The 22,322-nt window shown below is 37.3% G+C and overlaps 1 protein-coding gene across 2 annotated transcripts in view; it reads right to left on the bottom strand.

The window, feature by feature from the left end:
* The window catches only part of LOC100783681 (protein furry homolog), a 33,334-nt gene extending 12,355 nt beyond the window's left edge, over positions 1 to 20,979 (bottom strand). Inside the window, exons 1-11 of one of the 2 annotated variants that reach the window (XM_006603875.4) lie at positions 20,615 to 20,979; positions 20,396 to 20,514; positions 19,396 to 19,441; positions 19,176 to 19,248; positions 19,002 to 19,059; positions 6,195 to 6,290; positions 4,994 to 5,111; positions 4,651 to 4,917; positions 4,463 to 4,564; positions 1,479 to 1,836; positions 1,272 to 1,385 (exon numbers count right to left, since the gene is read on the bottom strand). In XM_006603875.4, the coding sequence (XP_006603938.1) occupies positions 1,272 to 1,385; positions 1,479 to 1,836; positions 4,463 to 4,564; positions 4,651 to 4,917; positions 4,994 to 5,111; positions 6,195 to 6,290; positions 19,002 to 19,059; positions 19,176 to 19,248; positions 19,396 to 19,441; positions 20,396 to 20,514; positions 20,615 to 20,710 (1,447 nt within the window). In that variant the 5' untranslated portion in view covers positions 20,711 to 20,979. The remainder of the gene's footprint in view (positions 1 to 1,271; positions 1,386 to 1,478; positions 1,837 to 4,462; positions 4,565 to 4,650; positions 4,918 to 4,993; positions 5,112 to 6,194; positions 6,291 to 19,001; positions 19,060 to 19,175; positions 19,249 to 19,395; positions 19,442 to 20,395; positions 20,515 to 20,614) is intronic. The other variant, XM_006603876.4, reaches the window with a different exon arrangement.
* Between the last annotated feature and the right edge of the window lie 1,343 nt (positions 20,980 to 22,322).

Genomic DNA, 22,322 nt, shown 5'->3' with positions numbered 1-22,322 from the left:
ATAAACTGTAGATAAGACAAATTATCGTGCGAAAAAGTAGTACTTAGGGATTCTTATTCAAGGAGTTCTAAATGAAATTGAATCTAGGTTTGCACACGGATCTGTTGTTTTTAGTGTGGATACAATCAGCCAGGGAGCTAATTACTTGCTAATTAAAAATGATCCAATGAATACAGCCAACAAAATATATGTGCTAAATATGCTAATATTATAACAAGGATACTGCCCTTAGGTTCATGATTTGTATCAAAATTAAAAGAGAAAACCAAAGTTGTGCAATATGCAATTATTATTATTGTCAAGAACTAAATCAACGATAAAGCTTCAGCCATTATGAGCAGGCATGTTAATGGGTTTTATCTCTAGCACTTCCCCTTCACAGAAGATCCCTTTAGGGTATGTACAGGATGACATTTTAGAGGTAAAGAGAATGGAGGCAATTTTTATAGTTTTAAATAGAGTTATATAGTGTTTATAAAATAAACAAAAAATTGGGATAATGAATTATGGAAAGTTATCATTGAATTTCTTTTATTTTGAAAAGTTATCAAAGTAGAGAATACTTATTAGAAATGAAAACTTTACCCTCTTCCCTTTTCCTCCAAAACTCAACTCCCAAAAATAAACTCAGGCTTGAAGTGTGGACAATGCATAGGGCCACTTTACCTTGTGCTAATTTAAATTTAATTGTGAAGAATAGGGAGGAAAAAACGGAGTAGTAAGGATTTAACTCCTAACAATTTGATTATATACACAATACACTTTATATACCATATCAAGAAATAAGCTCTCCTAAAAGTTTCAGCTATTGAATCTGTTTTTTGTCAAGAATATAACACTTGAATGCTAATCAAATAAATATTGTAACGTTCTTGTCAATAGAAAAGTATAATAATATAATTTTATTAAATATTAAATATGCTTAATTGATCATATATTTTGGATAATTACATTCACCATTTCTATCCCCAGTTTTCTCGTTCCCTGTCTCCACTATCTTCAATTCTTAATGCCTCTACCTTGCTCCTTTTATATATTTTACAAAAGCACAAAGAAAAGTATTTGTACATCATAAAATAAAAAGAAAATTTTGAAGCAGACTTGAATACATAAAATATGATTAAAGCAAAAAAAATTATTAAAAATCCCATAACTCATAAGTAAAGAAATATGCTTTCCACAATTCAATTTGAGGTTTGATTCAGCCTTTTCACTGTCATGCTTATACTTAAACACCTTCAATCCAGCTAGCATATAATAGAAGCAATTACCTATTGTGGTCCGTGATGATGTCAAAAGTGCTTGACTATACGTTTTATGACAAGACCTTAATATTGACTCAATTGCAGCTTTCACTTTTGGAATATAGTGGCCTATATCAGGACCTGCTTATTCAACAAAACTGTCAGCTTTACCGCAGAAAATGAACCTCTAAACATAACCATGTACAATTATTCTTGGCATATGATTAATTGTACCTTTAAATATATCCAAACCAAAATGCTTACTTGAAGGCGACATGACTATGGCAAGCAATGCACGAAGCCCAATAACCTTTGCTTCACTAGGACTGTCTTGCTTGAGTAATTCTAGTATCATATGGTTCATGGTAAAATCAAGGTTATGTTCAGCAATAGTTACACAGAATTCAACCAGTTTATCATGTTGAACATCCTGAGTAAGCAATCCTTTCCTTAGAACTGCTAAAAGTTGAGAAGTTACACTGTCTAGGTTATCCCATATCCGATTTGGGGCCTGGTTTGCGGCATGGACACTCAAGTAAAATCTTAAAACTCGATGAAGACAATCTAAAGCCATGAAACGATGATTCTTATCCTGCATGACCAACCAGGGAATAGATTCTTAATATAATTCAAAAAAAAAAAAAAACACAATGGACAGAAATAATGAAGTAACTATGAACTGTAGTTCGCCACTTATACATCTTAGAGCATCTCCAATGGAAATTTCTTAAGTGGGTTTCTTAAGTTACTTTTTGTGGTCCCCATAGTGTCATGTCATTGTAAGAAATCCATACACAATTTTGCTCCAATGGTAAGAAACTCAAGGAAACTTCAAGAAACTCACTTTTATATTTTTTATTTTCACTTAATTATGATTTAATTATGGTATTGTTATGTGTCAGATAAATATTATTTTTTATTGCTAAAAAGCAGTTTCTTATAGAAGATACAAATCTTATTTTTAAGAAACTCTTCTTGCCACATAGATTTGCTCCAATGGGGAAGAAACTGTTAGAAACTGTTTTTTCACTTAAGAAACCCCCATTGGAGATGCTTTTAGGAGTTAAAAATGTTAAGATAAATTTCACATTATCACCAGGGAAAGAAAGGACATTTTATCCACTCTTCTCTGACTTACCTATTCCTTGGACCAAACGCCTTTGAGGACACCCTAAATGAGGATGATGGAATACAGATTTGGAATATGTACAATATATATAAAGTATGAATATAGATCATATCATTTAGGAATCAGTTTTTTCTTTTCTATTAATCTATTAATAATTCTAAATCTCATCGGGAAAGAGAAAAGAAAAATTCCTATGTGTAGCCATCCAATTTAATTGAATTGGATGCAAATGATTATTTTGAATTTCATTCTTTTACCAAACAAAAAAAGGAAGAAAAAAAACTTTTATATATTCATATATTCAATCATGCCCCAAATTTATATTCATATATTTAACAATTATTTACAAAAATAAATAACTATAACCAAGTATTTTCCTACTAGGTGGGGCCAGCCACACGAATCAAGCAACATTATATTTTCCTATTGTAAATCATGTCTGCATGAATCAAACAACACTATAATATTATGTTGACAGTTTCTCAGACCTTATAGTGTTGTTAAACAGTTTTGTAAGCCAACCAACACCCTTCTCACCTAGACCCTTTCTTACCATAATAAGTATATCATCCAGTCCAACCACTTTGCCAATTGCCATGGTTTTTTAACCTCAAGCTTTCAAATTCATCAATAAAAGGTATAATTTTGGTCTTCATCCCTTGTGTTTAGCCATCCAAATGCAAAAAATTGAGTCATTCATTAAATAGCTTGTGAAAGCAATTTGTCCATCTTTCCTTAATGTCTCGTTCCATAACCAAGACTTAACCTTCTCCATCCTTAATTTTTTTTTTTGGTCAGCAAAGATAATATATTATATATATAAAGAGTACCAGAGGTACTGAAATACATAAGGGGTAGCCATAGTAATGGTTCCATAAACAGACAAAAGGTCTGAAAAGGAACCACTCTATATAACCCAAAGAAAAACATAAGTGATAGCTAAAGTAGACCTCTATTAGTACTAAAAAATTGTTGTCTAATATTGCTGGACCAGTAATTGAAATGTTCTGAGAAGCCTTCTCCATCCTTAATGCATGTAACTTAATCCAGTCTCTTGGTTTTCTTTCCCTACTTTTAGCAAGCAAGTAAATCTTTTGGTGCCTAAGAAGTGGTATAACCCATCAAACCAACTTCTGTATTCTTCTTAGCTACCACATTTTCCCCCAATTTTTAGCATTCTTACACAAGGACATGCTTTATAACATCCCTTTTAACCCTTACTTTATCTTGCTCACTTGCATTCCATCACCATGATTCTTTACCTTAAAGTCCAGCTCTTGATTCACCAAGAGTCTCATTTGCTAACTTCCTAATCCCTATGCCACTATGTCTCACATCATCTACACTTACATATGCCTCCTGACACCCTTCCTCCATAAATATTCACCAAAAGCTTCTTTTTTTTCACCTTCAATTGCCACCAGTTGATCTTTGAAACTCTATCTTGGCCTTTTGTCCTTATTCTCTTCTCCACTCTCACATTACATCCATAACCAAAACTCTATGTTGGGTCGTTAAGCTTTGCCCAAGAATGACTTTGCACTCCATGTAAATTTTTCTATCTAATTTCCTTATGAAAAAGAAATCAATTTGTGAGCATGCCACCCACTTTTGTAGATGATAAGATGCTCCTCCCTTTACATAAAACAAATGTTAGCTATTGCAAAAATGTTAAGAGTACAAAAAGACAACTACATATTAGAAATTCAATGTAAACATATAAATCTTTTTATGTAGATACACCACATTGAATCAAATAAAACTTTAATCTCAACAAAGTAAATTTAGGAGAAGGATCCCCATACCTAGAGAGAGAAGTACGTAAAAGGAAAGGAAAGAAAACAAAACATTTTTTTAAAATATATATTTTATCTTTCTTTTCTCATGCAAAAAAGTAAGTTTAGCAATGATGAGTAATACTTAGCTGAAACATGAGCATTTTACCATGCATGGTATGCGAGATAACTTTTTAATTAAAAAATTCAAGACCAAATCTCATTTAACCTCTTATATAACAAATTCTGTAAAGTTTATTGTTTGCCACAATTCAAATGTAAACTAAACGTGTGTGAATTGAATTTGAACTTACCCTAAGAAGTTTGTAGAGTTGATCCATGTGAGGACTTAAGTTGTTGTGAAATATTTGAGGATCACCAAGACATAAAAGAAGAGTTACCAATGGATACCCAACCTAGATGACAAAATGAAATAAAAACTTCAGCAAAATTAGCATTAGAAGACATGAAATATAATAAAATTGGTAAGAGAACCACATACCGCAATGTGCTTGCTCTGTTTATCCATCCAATGCATGAGCTGAACTCTTATACGTCCAACAGCTTCATACCACAATGTTAGTGCTGGCTCTACACCAGAAGGTGGCCACTGGCTTTTCCCACCATCTGCAAGAGGTGCTAGGATGTTTGAAAGCATATTGCATAGAGCATGGTGAAGCTCACTTTTCCGTTTATGAGCCTGACGGTTTATAGGGTGTGCTTTTGCAACAAAAGAAGCAGAAGCATTTAATCCACCCTCAGTTTTAACCTGAGAAGGAGCTTATATTTAAATTATACTAATATCATGTAATATTTTACATGAAACATTTAATTGTTACACATACCCCAAGCTTCAGGTACCGCATCCCATTAATGATACTTAGTGTTTCACTTCTAGTGGCGCTGGTATCAATTCGACGGGTGTTGAGTTCCATGAAAAACCGCTCAGTAACAGAACTAAACCTATAAAAACAAGAAAGGAATACCATGAAATACAAAACAGTTTTTCAATCGAGGCACAAAACAATAAAATAATGGCTCCGCTTCATATTATAAGCCATGACAAACTGAACAATAGTAAAAGGAACTGAAGCAGAATCACCCAACAACAACAGCCTTATCCCACTAGAACTGAACCAGACTCACCCATCAAATTTTAAAATTAACACATACACAAAAACACCAAAAGTTAAACATGTAAAATTTACCAATCTTTAATATTTAGGGAGACAACTCCACATCTGATAAGAGAACTGAAGTATCAAATTCATTTCTTCTAAATTGGCAAATAACTAGATTTTATGTTCTCAAAATATTTTCAGATACACTTTTGGTTGCCTTACAGCAACTAAGCCATCAAATGAATGACAGGTACTGATAGAACATTAGCAATCCCAATACAGAATGAAAAGGCAACAAAGACCCAATAAAATCATATTTATTCATGAAGTCAAGCCCATAGGCATCCAATTTCACTTTTCTAACAAGGAAAGCCAGCACTAAGCGCACCAGAAGGTGATTCACATCTCAAGAGAATTTCTAAGTGTCAGTATATTAGTAACCCTATTTGCTTTTTTGAGTAGAATCTATATGCCATTGTTTTATTCAAAATCAGTATTAAAGGCATCAACTAATAAATCAGAGAAAACAATTAAAGGTATTTGGTCCATACTATAATTCACTTAAGAATTAAATCATAAAACTGTTGAATTTCTACCGCAAAAACCAATAGTCTACATTGGTCAGGACTGAGTACAACACCTCCTTAAAAGCCATGACACACCTAAAGAAGAAAACTACGTATTTAAAAAAATTAAGATCATTCAGATTTCAATGTATAAATTATCTATATGGCCCTTCCAGAATCAAAAACAAAAAAAAAAATCTATATAACTCATCAAGCCCAGCAAAAATTTGTGTGTGTCAAAAACAAATGAATCTGATTGATATGAAGATGTATTCATTAAATGTATTAACCTCATAATCATCAAATATATTTGTTTCATGCTGGATAAAATTTAAATACAACTCTGATAAGTTGGATACCTGATACGGGACAGAGCACCTAAGAGTTGAGCAACTAAGTCCAGAAGAAGCCCCCTCAGATCAACCAGTGAGGGATATTCAACCTGGCTAACAACCCTGGAACAAGAGTTCACTAAGTTCACACCAAAGTTCATAGAAGAATAAGAGAATTAAAAAGTCTATGGAAACTTAATCATGAAACTTTATATTTTGTTTCAAAAACAACATATTCTTGGTCTGAATGAGAATAAATATATTAATTCTTTCAATATAACGTTATCTGTAATTCAGCTTAACTATATTGAAAACATACCCAATATTGAATAGCCCAAAAATCAAATTGAAAAGAAGAGTTGCCTGAGGATTATTCAATTACTACAGACTTTAGAACACCTCAAGAACATTTAAGCTGTGTTTATGATATGAATTCTGTTGGAAAGCTACCTTAAATGTGGTCACCCCTAGCCCACCTATATATATGTATAACTGTTAAAACAGTTCTGTTTTTGCTAACAGCACCTCCCTCCTTGCTATTAACAGCTGTACTCAGTTCAGAGTTCTATAAATATCTCTCTGTAAATAACTTTTGTGATATTCAATAATATCAGTTTCTCTCTCTGTTACACAAAACTTCTCTCTCAATCTGTCTATTATGGTATCTAGAGCCAATTTTTCGAAGCGCTCTTCTCTTCACAAGTTCTAGATCCTTTCATCCATGGTTTCCGCATCTTTGAGTTTCATCTCTCGGTCCTTTCCTAATTCCATCACTGAGAAGCTCAATGATTCGAACTATCTCCATTGGCGACAGCATGTTGAGCCTGTCATCAAATCGCATAAACTGCAACGTTTTGTCATGAATCCGGTTGTTCCACCGCGTTATCTCAATGAAGAAGATCGTGAAGCTGATCATGTCAATCCTGAGTATGAAGCATGGGAGGTTCAGGACCAAACACTCCTTGTTTAGTTCCAATCTACTCTTTCAAAATTGGTTCTATCACGTGTTCTTGGTTCGAACCATTCTTATCAAGTTTGGGAAAAGATTCATGAGTACTTCAGTCTTCAGACGAAGTCTCGTGCGCGTCAATTGCGAACTGCGATGTGTGCAGTTTCATTTGAAGGCAAATCAATTGATGAATATCTGCATAAGATCAAAGGCTAAGTTGATGAGCTCGCTGGTGTTGGAGTGTCGGTTTGTCATGAGGAACATGTTGATTCGCTTCTTGAAGGACTTTCATCCAATTATGCATCAGTGATCTCAGTTATCGAAAGCAAGAAGTGTACGCCATCCATTGCTGAGATTGGAGCTTTACTCTATGGTCATGAAACTCGTCTTGTCTGTTACAACAAAGAAACTCAGGGGCTCAGTTCTCCATCCTTGAAATATACTCAAGGCTATTTGAACTCCAATTCGTACTTATCTGGTGATTCTGGTGGTTCTCAAGGTTTGTATGGCCGCGGTGGTGGTAATCATGGTGGTTTCGCTGACCGCGGTGACCGTAGTGGTGTTGCCAGTCACAACAGCGGTGGCTCCAACAGAGATCACAGTGATGGCAAATTGGCCAATTTTCAATGTCAAAGTTGCCTTAAGTATGGCCATACTGCAAATGTTTGTCACTTTAGGTCTGACATGAGTTTTCAACCTCATGAATCACTCACCTTCTTTGATCCAGCAGCACTTCAACCTATTCCCTACTACTCTGGTTTTGTCAGAACCTCCAATACTTAGATTAATCCCAATTCCAAATCTGGAACTACTGCTCCAGCCTCAACACAACCAAGTGCTATGCTCACCAATTCCACCTCATGGAAATGCTAACTCCACCTGGATTCCAGATTCTGGTGCTAGCTTTCATGTAACTGGTGAACCTTAGAACATTAAACAATTTACTCACTTTGATGGACCTGATCAGATTTTCATGGGAAATGGTGAAGCTTTAAGTATTTCTGCTACTGGTTCCTCTTCATTTGTGTCCCCTAATGACTCTCAAATCACTTTTAAACTTCACAAATTATTGAATGTTCTTTCAATAACAAAAATTTGTTGAGTGAGTCAATTTGCTAAAGATAATTCTATTTTGTTTGAGTTCCATCCTCACTTATGTCTTGTTAAATCTCAGGGGACCAATAGAGTCCTTCTTCAGGGAGTTGTTGGTGCTGATAGTCTTTACTCCTTTCATAATCTCAAGCTTGAAGACCATTCATCTTTGTTATTGACCACTTCAACTCCTCTTGTTAGCTCAGCCACAGATAGTTCCTTGTCTAGTGCAGTTGATACTGCTGCCAATCAAATTTCCAATGTAGTTTCTAATTCTGTAATTTCATCTCCTAGCAATATTAGTTTGTGGCATGCTAGGTTGGGTCATCCTAATAGCCATATCATGAAGCTAGTCTTCAAACATTGTAATATTTCCTCATCTAATAAAACTTTTTCAGACTTTTGCTCCTCCTGTTGTATGGGAAAATCTCATAGATTGCCCTCTCACTCTTCTACTTCTATATACTCTCCTTTGGGTATCCAAAAATGGAAATCAAATGTCTCATACTGAATCTTTAGACAGGGTTGGAGGCCATGCAACTTCTATCTTGCTTAAACCTGAGTCATAATAAATTTGGTAGGAAAAGAGTTAGTATCATCTACTAAATAACTCCAGTGAGATGAAAGAGAGAGAGCGAGGAAGTGCGAGGGGGAGAGAGAGAGAGAGAGAGAGTCCATTCAGAATGTGAAGGAGAGAGAGTGGGGGAGTGTGAGAGTGGGTAGACCGAGAGAGAGAGTCCGAACACAAAGAGAGAGAAAGGGTGAGAAAAGGGAAGACCATGGGTGGAGAACCTTGAGCACTAGAAGGACCTCTCGGTGGAACGATGGTGTGAGGGTGCGACATCAACGAGCATCTTCTTCACGACACATGTCTGAGGATAAAGCTCAAACCGGATACACCAAATGGAACAGTAACAATGGAGGCCATAATCAATATAGAAGAACTGTAGAAAGATGGAATACAAGGAAGGAGGAACTGATTGACGATATCACTAATCATGGAGACTGGGTTGAAGTATCACGCAAGAGGAAAACGAAAATGGCGGCTAGTAGAGGTAGAATGGAAAGGAACAGCTGCCAAGGGAAAGAAAAGAAGATGACATGGAGAAATAAGGATGATGTTACGACCTTTTACTTCTCCAGATTCCCTGAAGGGATAATGGAGCAAGACATGTGGCAGATTTTCCAGAAATGGGGAAAGGTATGGGAGGTTTTTATCCCCAGAACCAAAAACAAACTAGGCCATAGGTTTGGCTTTGTCAGGTTTAAAGAGGTGGTGGATGTGCAGAGTTTGGAAAGGCGACTAGATAATAACATCTTCATAGGTGGGCAGAAGTTGTTCGTTAATAGACCGAAATTCGACAGGGGGAAGGTGTTTTGCACACAGGAAACTGGCACTGTTACTCGTGGTATGGGGGATGCTCAACAGGTGTACAAAGGCGCTCAGATGGACAAGAGAACCAGTGTTAAAGAAGGAAGACCTCGTTCATATGCTGAGGTGGTTAAGGAGTTCGAACCTGGTCAAACGAGCTCCTTGAACCTGGTGGAAGGTGCACATCGCGCCGAAAAGGACAATCATAGACCAATGATCTTGTGCTCGAATAAGGAGAACACTGAGTGGCTTCATAAGGCTTGGGTAGGAAGATTGAATAACAGAGGCATGTTTGAAAGGGTGGAGGAGGAATTGAAATGGGTGGTGGAAGATGACGTTAATCCCTGCTACTGGGTCGACGATTGGGTTCTCTTCCCTCACATGGAGGAATCCAGGGCCGCTCGACTCATACACCAAGAGAAGGAGAACGGGTCCACCCCTATCTCGGAGCTCCAGAAATGGTCTCCGAAGATACGTCCGACCCATAGGCTCACGTGGGTTCTCCTATGGGGCCTTCCTCCGACAGTATGGGAGGTGGATTACATGGCGAAGGTCTTGGTGGATGTCAGTGAGGTGGTGTAAGTGGATGAGTATGTGGAGGCTAGGCAGAGGATGGATGTGGCGCGTATACTCATGAGGACGAAGATGAAACCTCTGTTTTAGGCGACGGTGCCGGCCACCATTGATGGAGCACATTACGTCTTACACGTGGCAGAGGATGCGACCAGCCTGGGAGTATCGAAGAAGCTCAATCGAAACAACCCGTGGTTCCCCCCTTCTCCATTCTCGACCCAGCCAAACACCCCTGTAACAGTGGGTGACGACATTCCTGGGGCCACCTTCTGCGATGAGTTCTCCGATGGAGTCTCCGACGAGGTCCTCGGTGGCTTCTTTGATCAAAGGAATCTGCTTCCTTCGCCTAACGCTCGCAGAGACCACTGGGTACAATCCCTTGGTCGTATCGGTAGGGACCGGTCCGCCACCTTCAGCGATGACGTGGCCCAATCCCAGAATGACAACGTGCAAAGCCAACATTGTCTTCATGTGGAGAATGCGCAGGAAACACTCAACGGTCAAATTTCCGAAAATGGTTTAGCATTAAGTGCTTGTGACGAAAGAGCTCTGCAGGGTAGTAACCTAAATGAAAAGGCCCCCATCACAGACTGCCATGCAGATGAGGGTCAGGGGGTTAACACCCTTGGGGAAATTTTGGGCAAGACAGAAAAAGTCATAGAGGGGGGCACGAAAAAGCATGGCCACTTGAGGTAACTCTGCATCACAACAGCATTTTGAATATCACGAATACCAGCAAGGTCTATGCTGCCTCTGGTCAACATGACTTAAAGGTGGCAGCTAAGGAAATGGGCCAACGGATAAGTGGCCCAACCCTTTCTGCCACAAAGGTTTATGTGAGAAGAAAAGAGGTGTTGAGAAGTAATAGCAAGGTCCAACAGATTGAGAAACCAATTGTGGACTTCAACCCAGCCTCTAAAACTGACCCTCTGCCTTCATTACACGAGGACTCTATAGAGATGCAATGTGCCCTTTTGAAGGAAATGGGCTTGACTTATGGGGAAGATGATAACAAGGTTAAGGGGTTGTTGTTGGATATGGAGAATAAGGACAATATGATGGCAGCAGAGAAGGGAATTAAAATTCAACAATTATGATCATTCTTTCCTATAACTCTAGAGGTCTGGGGAGGGGAATCAAATGGGCTGCTGTTAGAAGGCTCATTGTAAAACACAAAGTGGACCTTGTCTGTCTCCAAGAAACCAAAAGGGAGAATTTTAATAAGAGTATTTGCCAGGCCATTTGGGGGGACTCGACTGCTCAGTGGGATTATGTTCCTTCTATGCAGGCTGCTGGTGACCTATTATGTATGTGGAATAACTCCATTTTTGAGGTGGATAGGAGGGAGAAAGGTAGAAGTTTTTTAATGCTTGAAGGGAGATGCACCAATAATAATCAGAGGATGATGATTGTCAATGTTTATGCTCCCTGTGATCTGGTTGGGAAGAAAGCTTTATGGGATGATCCGAGGCAGCTGAAGGCCTCTAATCCTAGTGGATTGTGGTGTTTTCTTGGGGACTTCAATAACATTAGAAGTTCAGAGGAAAGAATCAGCTTATCTCAAAGAAGGGCAGATCCATATGACATTTCAACTTTTAATCAGTGGATTTCTGATATGGAGCTTCAGGAAATTAAATGTGCTGGGAACAGTTTTACTTGGATCAAGCCTAATGGCTGTGTGAAAAGCAGGCTTGATAGATTCTTGGTCTCAGAGAATTGGCTATCTCTTTGGCCTGAAAGCTGCCAACTTGTCCTTCAAAGGAATCTCTCTGATCATTGCCCAACCATCTTGCAAACTAGCATGGTGGATTGGGGTCCAAAGCCCTTTAGGGTGTTTGACTGGTGGCTGCAGCAGAAGGGGTATCAAAAAATGGTGAGGGAGGCTTGGAATAATGATCAGCAGGGGGGTTGGTGGGGTATTGTCCTTAAGAATAAGTTGAAAAACTTAAAAGCTGTTATAAAACAGAGGAGCAAGGTAGAGGGGAATATTAATGCCAAGAAGATCCTCAATATTCAGCAGAAACTAAATGAGGTGGAGAATCTAGCCTCTCATCGAAATCTGTCTGATCAAGAGCTTAAGGACAGAAATTCACTTCAACAGGAGTTATGGAATGCCTCAAATGCTTTTGAATCTTTAATGAGACAAAAATCTAGGGCCAGATGGTTGAAGGAAGGGGACTACAACACTGCTTACTTTCACAAATTAATAAACTTCAGGAGAGCATACAATGCTATCCCAGGTATCCTTATAGATGGGGAGTGGGTCCAGCAACCTAATACAGTGAAAAATGAAGCTGCTAATTTCTTCCATAACAGATTCACTGAACAGATGCACTCTAGACCTACCTTGGATGGGGTTCACTTCAAATCTATTTCTCAGGGGCAAAGGGAGTAGCTGACTGACCCATTCTCTGACCAAGAGATCAAAGAAGCAGTGTGGAGTTGTGGAGGGGATAAATGCCCTGGGCCAGATGGCCTTAACTTCAATTTTATTAAGCAATTCTGGGATGTGCTGAATCCAGAGTTTAGAAGATTTGTGGATGAGTTCTATGCTCATGGAAGCTTTCCTAGAGGCAGCAATGCTTCCTTTGTGGCCTTAATTCCCAAAATGAATCACCCTCAGTCCCTAAATGATTATAGACCTATATCTTTGATAGGTTGCATGTATAAAGTGATAGCCAAGCTGTTGTCTAACAGATTAAGGTCTGTTATGGATGATCTCATTGATGAAAGACAGTCAGCTTTCATTAAAGGAAGGCATATTCTTCATGGTATCTTGATCCTTAATGAGGTGGTGGAGGAAGCAATGAGAAGCAAGAAGCCAGTAATGATTTTCAAGGTGGATTTCGAAAAGGCCTATGATTCTGTATCTTGGTCCTTCTTGGATTATATGTTGCTTAGGTTGGGGTTCTGCCAAAAATGGAGAAAATGGATATCAGCTTGCCTCCAATCAGCAACCATATCAATTTTGATTAATGGTAGCCCATCTAAGGAATTTAGCCCCTCAAGAGGCTTGAGACAAGGAGATCCTTTAGCCGCCTTGCTTTTCAACATAATTGGGTTGGGGAAGGACTCACTGGTATGATGAGGGAAGCAGCCCAGAAAAATCTCTATAGAAGCTTCTTAGTTGGAAAGAGGAAGGAACCTATCAATATATTGCAATATGCTGATGATACTGTTTTTGTGGGTGAGGTTGCTTGGGAGAATGTCTATGCTGTAAAGGCTCTACTTAGAGGCTTTGAATTGGCTTCTGGCTTAAAGATTAATTTTGCTAAAAGTCAATTTGGGATCATAGGAGGTGGAGTTAATTGGGGTTTGGAAGCAGCTCATACCCTGAATTGTAGACAAATGGATTATCCTTTTCACTACTTAGGCATCCCTATTGGTGCCAATCCTTCAAGCCAGCTGGTGTGGGAGCCTCTCATTACTAAATTCAAATCTAAATTATCCAAATGGGCCCAAAAAGATATATCCATGGGGGGAAGGTTACCCTTATCAACTCTGTCCTGAATGCTCTTCCAATTTACCTTCTCTCCTTTTTCAAGATACCTCAAAGGCTAGTCCAAAGACTCATATCCTTACAAAGGAATTTTCTGTGGGGTGGAGACAATGTTCATAACAAAATTCCTTGGGTGAAATGGGCTGATATTTGTCTGCCCAAGAATGATGGGGGTCTGGGAATAAAGGATATTTCGAAATTCAATGTAGCTTTGATGGGTAGATGGATATGGGCTTTTGCATCTGGTCAGCAGCAGCTTTGGGTAAGAGTTTTAAACTCTAAATATGGTGGTTGGTCAGAATTCCAGCTTAATACAGACAAGAGGGGATATTCCCATTGGTGGAGGGACCTTAGAAAGTTATACCATCAGTCGGATCCCGATATTTTCAAATATCATTTGACTTGGAAGGTTGGGTGTGGGGAAAGAATCAAATTCTGGACAGACAAGTGGCTAGGGGCAGACTACACTCTTGAGCAGAAATATAATCAGCTTTTTCTGATTAGTAGACAGCAAAAAGCTCTCATCTCAAACATGGGTGATTTTAATCATGATAGTTGGGGGTGGGACCTCAGGTGGAGGAGGAATTTATTTGATCATGAAAGTGATTTAGCTGTGCAGTTTATGGAGGAAATCTGTTCTATTCCTATTCAGAGGCATATTAAAGACTCTATGCTGTGGTTGGCTGAACCCCATGGTCAATACACTACTAAATCAGCTTACAGTTTATGCATTAACCCCAGCACAACAAGTTCAGATGGGAAGATCTATAAGACAATTTGGAAGTTGAAAATCCCCCCTCGGGCAGTGGTTTTCTATTGGAGGCTTCTTAAAAATAGACTCCCCACCAAGGACAATCTTCTAAGAAGAAATATCACTATCCAGGAAGATAACTGCCCTTTGTGTGGAAGTGTACAGGAGGATGTGGGTCACCTATTTTTCAATTGTAATCTGACAAAAGATTTGTGGTGGGAATCCATGAGATGGATCCGGGTAGTAGGTCCCCTTCCAATAACCCCTAAGTGCCACTTTATTCAATTTTGTGAAGGCTTTGGGGAACCTGTGAATCATAATACAAGGTGTGGGTGGTGGATTGCCTTAACTAGCTCTATTTGGCAGCATAGGAACCAACTGATTTTCCAAGGAAAACCTTTTGATCCATATAAAGTCATGGATCATGCTATCTTTTTAGTTTGGTCCTGGCTAAAGGCTAAAGAAAAAGATTTTAATATTAGCTTCAACCATTGGTCTTCCAATATATCGAATTCCTTTGGATAGTTTGACTGGGCTTTTATAATCTTGTTATATTAGGGTGGGTTGTTATTTTGGAGGGCAGCACTTTGGTGCCTTGTAATCTTTATTTCTGGTACCACTGGTACTAGTTTGCCTATTAATAATATATATATATTTTTCGCCTTCCAAAAAAAAATATACTCTCCTTTGGAGCTTATTTTTACAGACTTGTGGGGACCTTCTCATTTAACTTCCTATGCTAGTTTTAAATACTATGTATCCTTTATTGATGTTTTTTCGAGATACACTTGGATATTTCCTATTAAATCTAAAGCTGAAACTCTATCTGTTTTCCAAACCTTTAAGTCCATGGTTGAATTACAACTTAAATACTAAAATCAAAAGTCCCTAGTCTGACGGGGGAGGTGAGTACAGACCCTTTTCTACCATTCTAGCCTCTCATGGCATCTCTCACAGACTTATGTGTTCCCACAGTCATCACCAAAATGGTGTGGTTGAAAGAAAATATAGACATATTGTTGACTTGGGTCTTACTTTGTCACATCATGCTTCCTTACCCTTACAATTTTGGGATTATGCTTTTACAACTGCTGTCTACTTAATTAATAGACTCCCCACTGCTTCCCTCAATTTTGCTATTCATGTCACTTTGTTCAACAAGGACCCTGATTTTCAATTCCTTAAAAACTTTGGTTGTGCATGCTTTCCTTTATTGAGGCTTATCATGCACACAAGCTTGACTTTCATTCTCAAGAGTGTCTGTTCTTAGGGAATTCCTCTTCTCACAAAGGTTATAAGTGTCTGTCTTCAACTGGCAGAATCTACGTTTCTAAAGATGTCTTGTTTAATGAATTACGGTTTCCCTACTCTGACTTATTTCCCTCCTCTCCTAACTCATTAAAGAGTCTTGATTCCTATTTTAGTCTTAGTCCTAATCTGTCTCCACCATCTGCTAGTCCTGCTCCTCAACCATCCCAACTGTCTCCTTCCCACTCCTCTCCTGCACCTAGTGTTCCCCCTGGTTTTTCTCCTATTCTAGTCAACCCTCCTTCAGTATCACATTCTGTCTCTCAAGAATCTTCAACCTGAGTCCAATTCTTTGCATCCTCAAACATTAGAGTCCACCACCTTTAGTTTACCACCTTCTGAGTTTGTTCCTATTGCTAACCCTACCCCAATTAACAGTTTAACACTCATCCTAAGCAAACAAGGTCCAAGTCTGGGATTCACAATCCTAGACTTCATCCTTCCTTATTTCTTGTTCATTCTGAGCCTAAAACTGTAAAACAGGCCCTTGAGAATTCAGATTGGTTTGCTGCCATGCAACAGAAGTATGATGCTCTTATGAAAAACAGAACTTGGGCCTTAGTTCCTTTACCTTCCAACAGACAAGCCATTGGATGTAAGTGGGTTTTTAGAGTTAAGGAAAATACCGATGGCTCTATTAACAAATTTAAAGCAAGGTTGGTTGCAAAGGGTTTCCATCAAGTCCATAGTTTTGATTTGCATGAGACCTTTTCCCCTATGGTAAAGCCTATCACAATTCGTACTATTCTCACTGTTGCTCTCTCACATGGTTGGGAGCTGTTTCAGCTGGATGTAAACAATGCCTTTTTAAGTGGGCTACTTAAGGAATCAATGTTTATGACAGCCTCCTGGTTTTGAAGTTGGGGATAGGTCTCTTGTTTGAAACTCAACAAGGCTCTTTGTGGGTTAAAACAAACCCCAAGACACAGTGATTTGATAGGTTAAAGTCTACTCTTCTTCAGTTTGGCTTTGTGGGCAGCACATGTGATTCTTCATTTTTTATCTACAAGCATCAATCTCACATTGTCTATCTTCTGGTTTATGTGGATGATATTATCATCACAGGTAGTTCTACTTCTCTCATTCAGCAGTTAACTACTAAACTCCACACTGCCTTCTCTCAAGCAACTTGGTCACTTGGATTATTTCTTGGGCCTAGAGATCAAGTATCTGCCTAATAACTCTATAGTTATGATTCAGAGTAAATATATTCGTGATTTACTTCACAAAACCCGCATGGCAGAAGCCCATTCTATTTCCTCTCCCATGGTTTCTAGTTGCAAGTTATCCAAGCATGGTGCTGATATTTTTCAAGATCCAACTCTATACAGATCAGTGGTGGGTGCACTACAGTATGCTACTTTAACTAAACCTAAAATCAGCTTCAACAAAGTCTGTCAGTTTATGGCTAAGCCTCTTGAATCTCATTGGGCAGTAGTTAAAAGGATTTTAAGGTATCTCAAAGGTACCTTGTCTCATGGGTTACTTCTTCAGCCTGCTTCTCTTACCAAGCCCTTGGCTCTTTGTGCGTTTTGTGATGCTGATTGGGCGTCTGACATGAATGACAGGCGTTCCACCTAAGAGGCAGTCATCTTTCTTGGTCCAAATCTGATATCTTGGTGGTCTGGCAAACAGAAGGTCACTGCCCGGTCCAGCACTGAAGCTGAGTACCGTAGTTTGGCTCAAAACTCGGCTGAGTTGACATGGATTCATGCCTTACTAACAGAGTTGCAAGTCCCTTTTACCACTCCTGTTCTTTACTGTGATAATCAGAGTGTTGTGTCAATTGCTCATAATCCTGTGTTCCACAGTCGCACCAAACATATGAAGATTGATGTCTTTTTCGTTAGGGAAAAGGTTCTGGCTAAGAAACTCTTCATCTTACATATTCCAGCTCTGGATCAGTGGGCAGACATGCTGACCAAGCCTCTTTCTTCAGCTTGATTTGAATTTCTCAGGGGCAAACTCAATGTGAAGAGTTTTTTCTCTGAAAACTCTTCCTCTTGAGTTTTTGAGGGGGGGTATTAGAGTATATATATGTATAATTGTTAAAACAGTTTTGTAAGAGCTGTTAGCTTTTGCTAAATGCAACTCCCTCTTTGCTATTAACAGCTGTACTATCTTAGTTTAGAGTTGTATAAATATCTCTCTGTAACTAACTTTTGTGATATTCAATAATATCAGTTTCTCTCTCTGTTACACAAAACTTCTCTCTCAATCTGTCTATTACCACCTTAGTTGTGGCTGGTAACTGTGGGCAAGGGGGGTTGAAGTCAAACTCTTAACGATGTAACCAATAACAGAAGTACTACACAAGTAGAAGACTAACTACTCTACAACTAATAGCAGCTTAGGAATGGACTTCAACAATTTATCAGGAGCAGTGGGTTTAGCCAGCTTTATATTCATCTAAGAGGTTTTGGTTGAAGAAATAGTGTAAGATCTGTTATAAAAAGAATATCTTGGAAATACCTCAGAATATGATTATTCATGTTAGAATATCTTAAAAGTATCTTATATGATCTCTTAGGATTGGTTTCAATATTTCCTTATATTTCATTATTTGTTTCCTTATTTAATTAGGATTAGGAATCTTTTATTAGCATAAATAGAGTTTAGTGTTACGTCTTTTGTATCAAATCACATCTCATCATAATTAATCATCACATCATATCACCTATCAGGTTGTTATACACAAGTTAATTTATTCAGAATCCCTATCCTCTTCCGTCCTTCTTCCCTACCTAAATTGCTATAATTTCAACAAGATCCTTTGAGACAGTGCTTTTCAGGTTTCTGGTGATTTTAGCTGAATTGAAATGCTGAAGCTTTTACGTATAATCATAAGTTTTTCTCCTCACATTTTTTTATTTCAAAAACTTGTCCTTCAGGCTTCATGGGAGATTCAACCCATGAACTTATCAAAGGGGCTTCTCATTCTGTATTGCACTTATAAAAAGAAGGAACTCTTCAAACATATAGGTTAGGGGTTTTCTTTCTTAGTTTCTTTCCCACAAAAATGACACAATCTACATAAAAATGAGCAATTAAGAACCTAAAGTTGGCACAATCCAGAATACTGACAGTTTTAGCAATAAAGAACCTAATGTTGACTTCCACAGTCTGAACTGAAAAAAAAGTGGAATGGTATTTGATTGGTGAACCCTATATTACATAATTCAGTGACTGGCCCAATTGCTTTGGCAGTGACTATAGTTTTATTATAAAATATATTTATATTAACTATGAGCACGCTACAGTGGTCCTACTACCATCTACCACAGCATTACCTGTCAGCATTTATTAACCAGTCGAAAACAAAATTTTCAAGCCCAGACCACAGCTTCTCTGTAACGAAAGCGTGCAAAGGTTATGAGTAAAAATAAATACTCATGGGACAATAAATGCACATAATATATTAAAAACAAACACAATAACATAATAGCTACAAACAATGTACAAACCAGTAAGCCCCTCTTGCGGACAACACTCTACAAAGCGGATACACGCTGAGCAAAAAATGCACTCCACCGCAAGCTAAATTCCATGAAAAACACGCTATCATAAACCTCAGAACCAACTAACCACAGTTCTCAAAACAAAAAGTTAAGCTTGTGTGCGGAAATTCAAAATTTCCTAGGCATTCCTTATTTCATTAACATATCAAAATTCTTGCACACAAACCTTCCTTTGGAACGTTGATGCATCATTTGCACCCTTCGGAGATTCACTACAACAGGGAAAAAATAAAAAACAAAAAATAATCATTTAAGTTAGTTACTTAAGTACAACAGGGTTGGAGATGTATAAGTTCATGCACAAGCAAAGTTCCACAACATAAACTAAAGGCAAAAATACACTCTTGGTTTCTCATCTTGTTTTTTTTTCACTTTAATCCATTAAGATTAAAAATGTTCACTTTGATCCCTTAAAGTGTGTTAAGACCGAGTTGGTCTTTCTGTCTGTTTACCACACTATGGGTGTGTTTGATTTGGCATTTGACCACCCAAACTGAGGTGCACTCCTCATAGAAAATTGCAACTGTTTGTTTGGCAAATTGTTTTTCAAATTGAGTTGAACATGACTTTCACCCAAACTGAGGTTTAGCCCAAAGCTACTCCTCGATTGCTTTATCGTTGAACATGGAAAGTAGCAAACATAATTTAAGTTACATTATACCTACTTTTAACTAAACTTAAGTATACAAAGTTAAGTTCAACAAAATCCACTTTTTCAATTGTAACCCAAACACACACTAAGCTTGTGCTTCGATATTAGTTGGGTTCAACTAAACGCACGCTTTTCGTCAATCGAACACACAATCACCTTGCTTCTCCATTTTCGCATCGAAAAGTGTAAAACTTAACACAAATCAAACGGTTTCCAAATGCACACCCTAACTTGGTCACAACGAGTGACAAAGTGAGAGATGTCTCGTCAGTTGCACAAACAACCCAATTTAGTCTCACTACTTAACTTAAGCGAAACATCTTAAACTTAGCGAGATTAACAGAAAAGAAAAAATAAGATAAAGGACCAAGAGTGTATTTTAGCCTAAACTAAACTATACTAGTTATGTTAAAAAAACATGAAAAATACAAAAAACACTAATAACAAATTATTAATTAACTAAGATTAATAGAAATAAATAGCAAAAGAGGAAGAGTTAATTAATTGCCCTAACCTCTCTCTCCATCTTAATAAGGCTTCCAGCAGCGGAACAGGAGTGTGGCGCGCCACCATTGCAAGCGAATCTAGGACTTGCTCGTAGGCCGGATCAGATGGTCGCAGGTATTGCCCATCCTACGGTGCACCCTCACTCACACCAGTTAGTTACCGAATCCAAAAAACACGAAATTGAAACTTCATTTCCAAAAAAAAAAGTATAAATGTAGTTATGTACCTGAGCTTGCGCGGTTTCGATACGACGCCGTGCGAGAGGGAGGAAGCGCTGAAGCAGAGCGTCGACGATCAACTTGGCAGCACTCCCTGCCTTCATTTCCAATTTCAATTAGAGAAAAACCATTCGATTTTTCTTTTTGTTCTGATTCCGATTCACTTCGCAATTGCGATTGCAACTAATAATAATAACAATAATGATAATTGAAGATAAAAGGGAAGTGAAATTCGGAGGAATGGTTGGTTAATTTGCAAGGGTTTGAGGGTTTCAGAGTTGCGGAGGATCTAAGTTTTGAGAAGGTCGTTCGAGGTTTGGCTTCCGTGACGTGACCATCGCGGTGAGCCTATGCCGAAACGAAATTATTATTATTAGCGTAAACTAGACGGGTGTAAAATGTAAATATTTTTATTTTAATTTTGTAATATTCATAATTACTTTATTTTTATTATTATGTGTGATTTTTTATTATATTTATTTTCCTTTTTATAATATTACTTTTATTTACTTTAACTTTTATACTATTTTATTAATATTTTTCGTAAGATTATTGCCTTGTTTTTTTTTATTTTACTAGTACTGTTTATGTTCATTATTTATTAATATATAACTGCTTTGATTACACACATTGAATTTGTAGAAGAAGATTTAGGTTTGATCTCATAAAATACAATATTGAAGAAGGAAGATAAACTTTAAATATGATTAAGTTTTCATAGAGGATTGTTCAGATAGTCCTAGTTAATGTGATACTAAACCAAAAAAAAAATATTCATTATTCATCATTAAAATTATTTTTATTTACTCTACACTTTCATGAAGATTATAAAATTAATATATATTTTTATTTTTATATTTTAAATATCAGCCCCACTAAATATAGTCAATTAGACTTTAGGTATACAGTCACTTTGGTTGTATTTTATATTTGGTGACAATTTAATTTTTATATTTTGAAAAAAAATCAATTTAGTCCCAAAAGTATAAATATTGTGACATATTATTTCAATTATTAAATATCTTATGTTTTGGTTACGTATGTGATGTGTCATTGCTAACATGACAAATCCATATGTATAAGGGACATTTCACCTCAGCACACAATGTTTTGACTAAAATGTTAATTAAAAATTTTATATTGATGATTTTTTAAATTTACGTAATTAAGGACTATTTTGAGTATAAGCTTATTATTCTTGATTTTGTTCTAATTTATTCTTATGTGATGACAAACTAATCACTAAAAAATATAACTAAATGAAAAAAATGACCCCCGACAATTATATAATAACCGTACATTCATCCTTAACTAGAAAATTGTGTTCATTATATTGCCAAATACTAATGAAAAATTTAATGTGATGGTAGCTTGAACAAAAAAAAAAAGTACAGCAAATATTCTTCATAACATTCATGGTACTGTCCACAAGTAGTAGATAATGTTGTGACAACAGAAATTCAAAAAAAAAACTCAAGAAAGTAAATTGTTCTCCAAAGAAACATTCATTAAATTGTAGCTTAACCATTATAGATTAATCATCCAAAATATAAGAAAGTAGCCATGAATCACTTAGGAGCTTGAGTACTTTGGAACCCTAATGTAAGAATGAAATTCATTAAAATTTGGTAGGATCATTCTTGGGGATGGTCCACTTGGAAAGGGAAATCTAATAAGAGGAGTTCAAGATCTAGCAAGTAAATATGTATGAGAAAT

The sequence above is a fragment of the Glycine max genome, chromosome 19 (assembly GCF_000004515.6).
Source record: "Glycine max cultivar Williams 82 chromosome 19, Glycine_max_v4.0, whole genome shotgun sequence".
Classification (NCBI taxonomy): Eukaryota; Viridiplantae; Streptophyta; class Magnoliopsida; order Fabales; family Fabaceae; genus Glycine; species Glycine max.
Note: the sequence above shows the minus strand (reverse complement) of the source record. Positions and strands in the feature narration are given on the sequence as shown.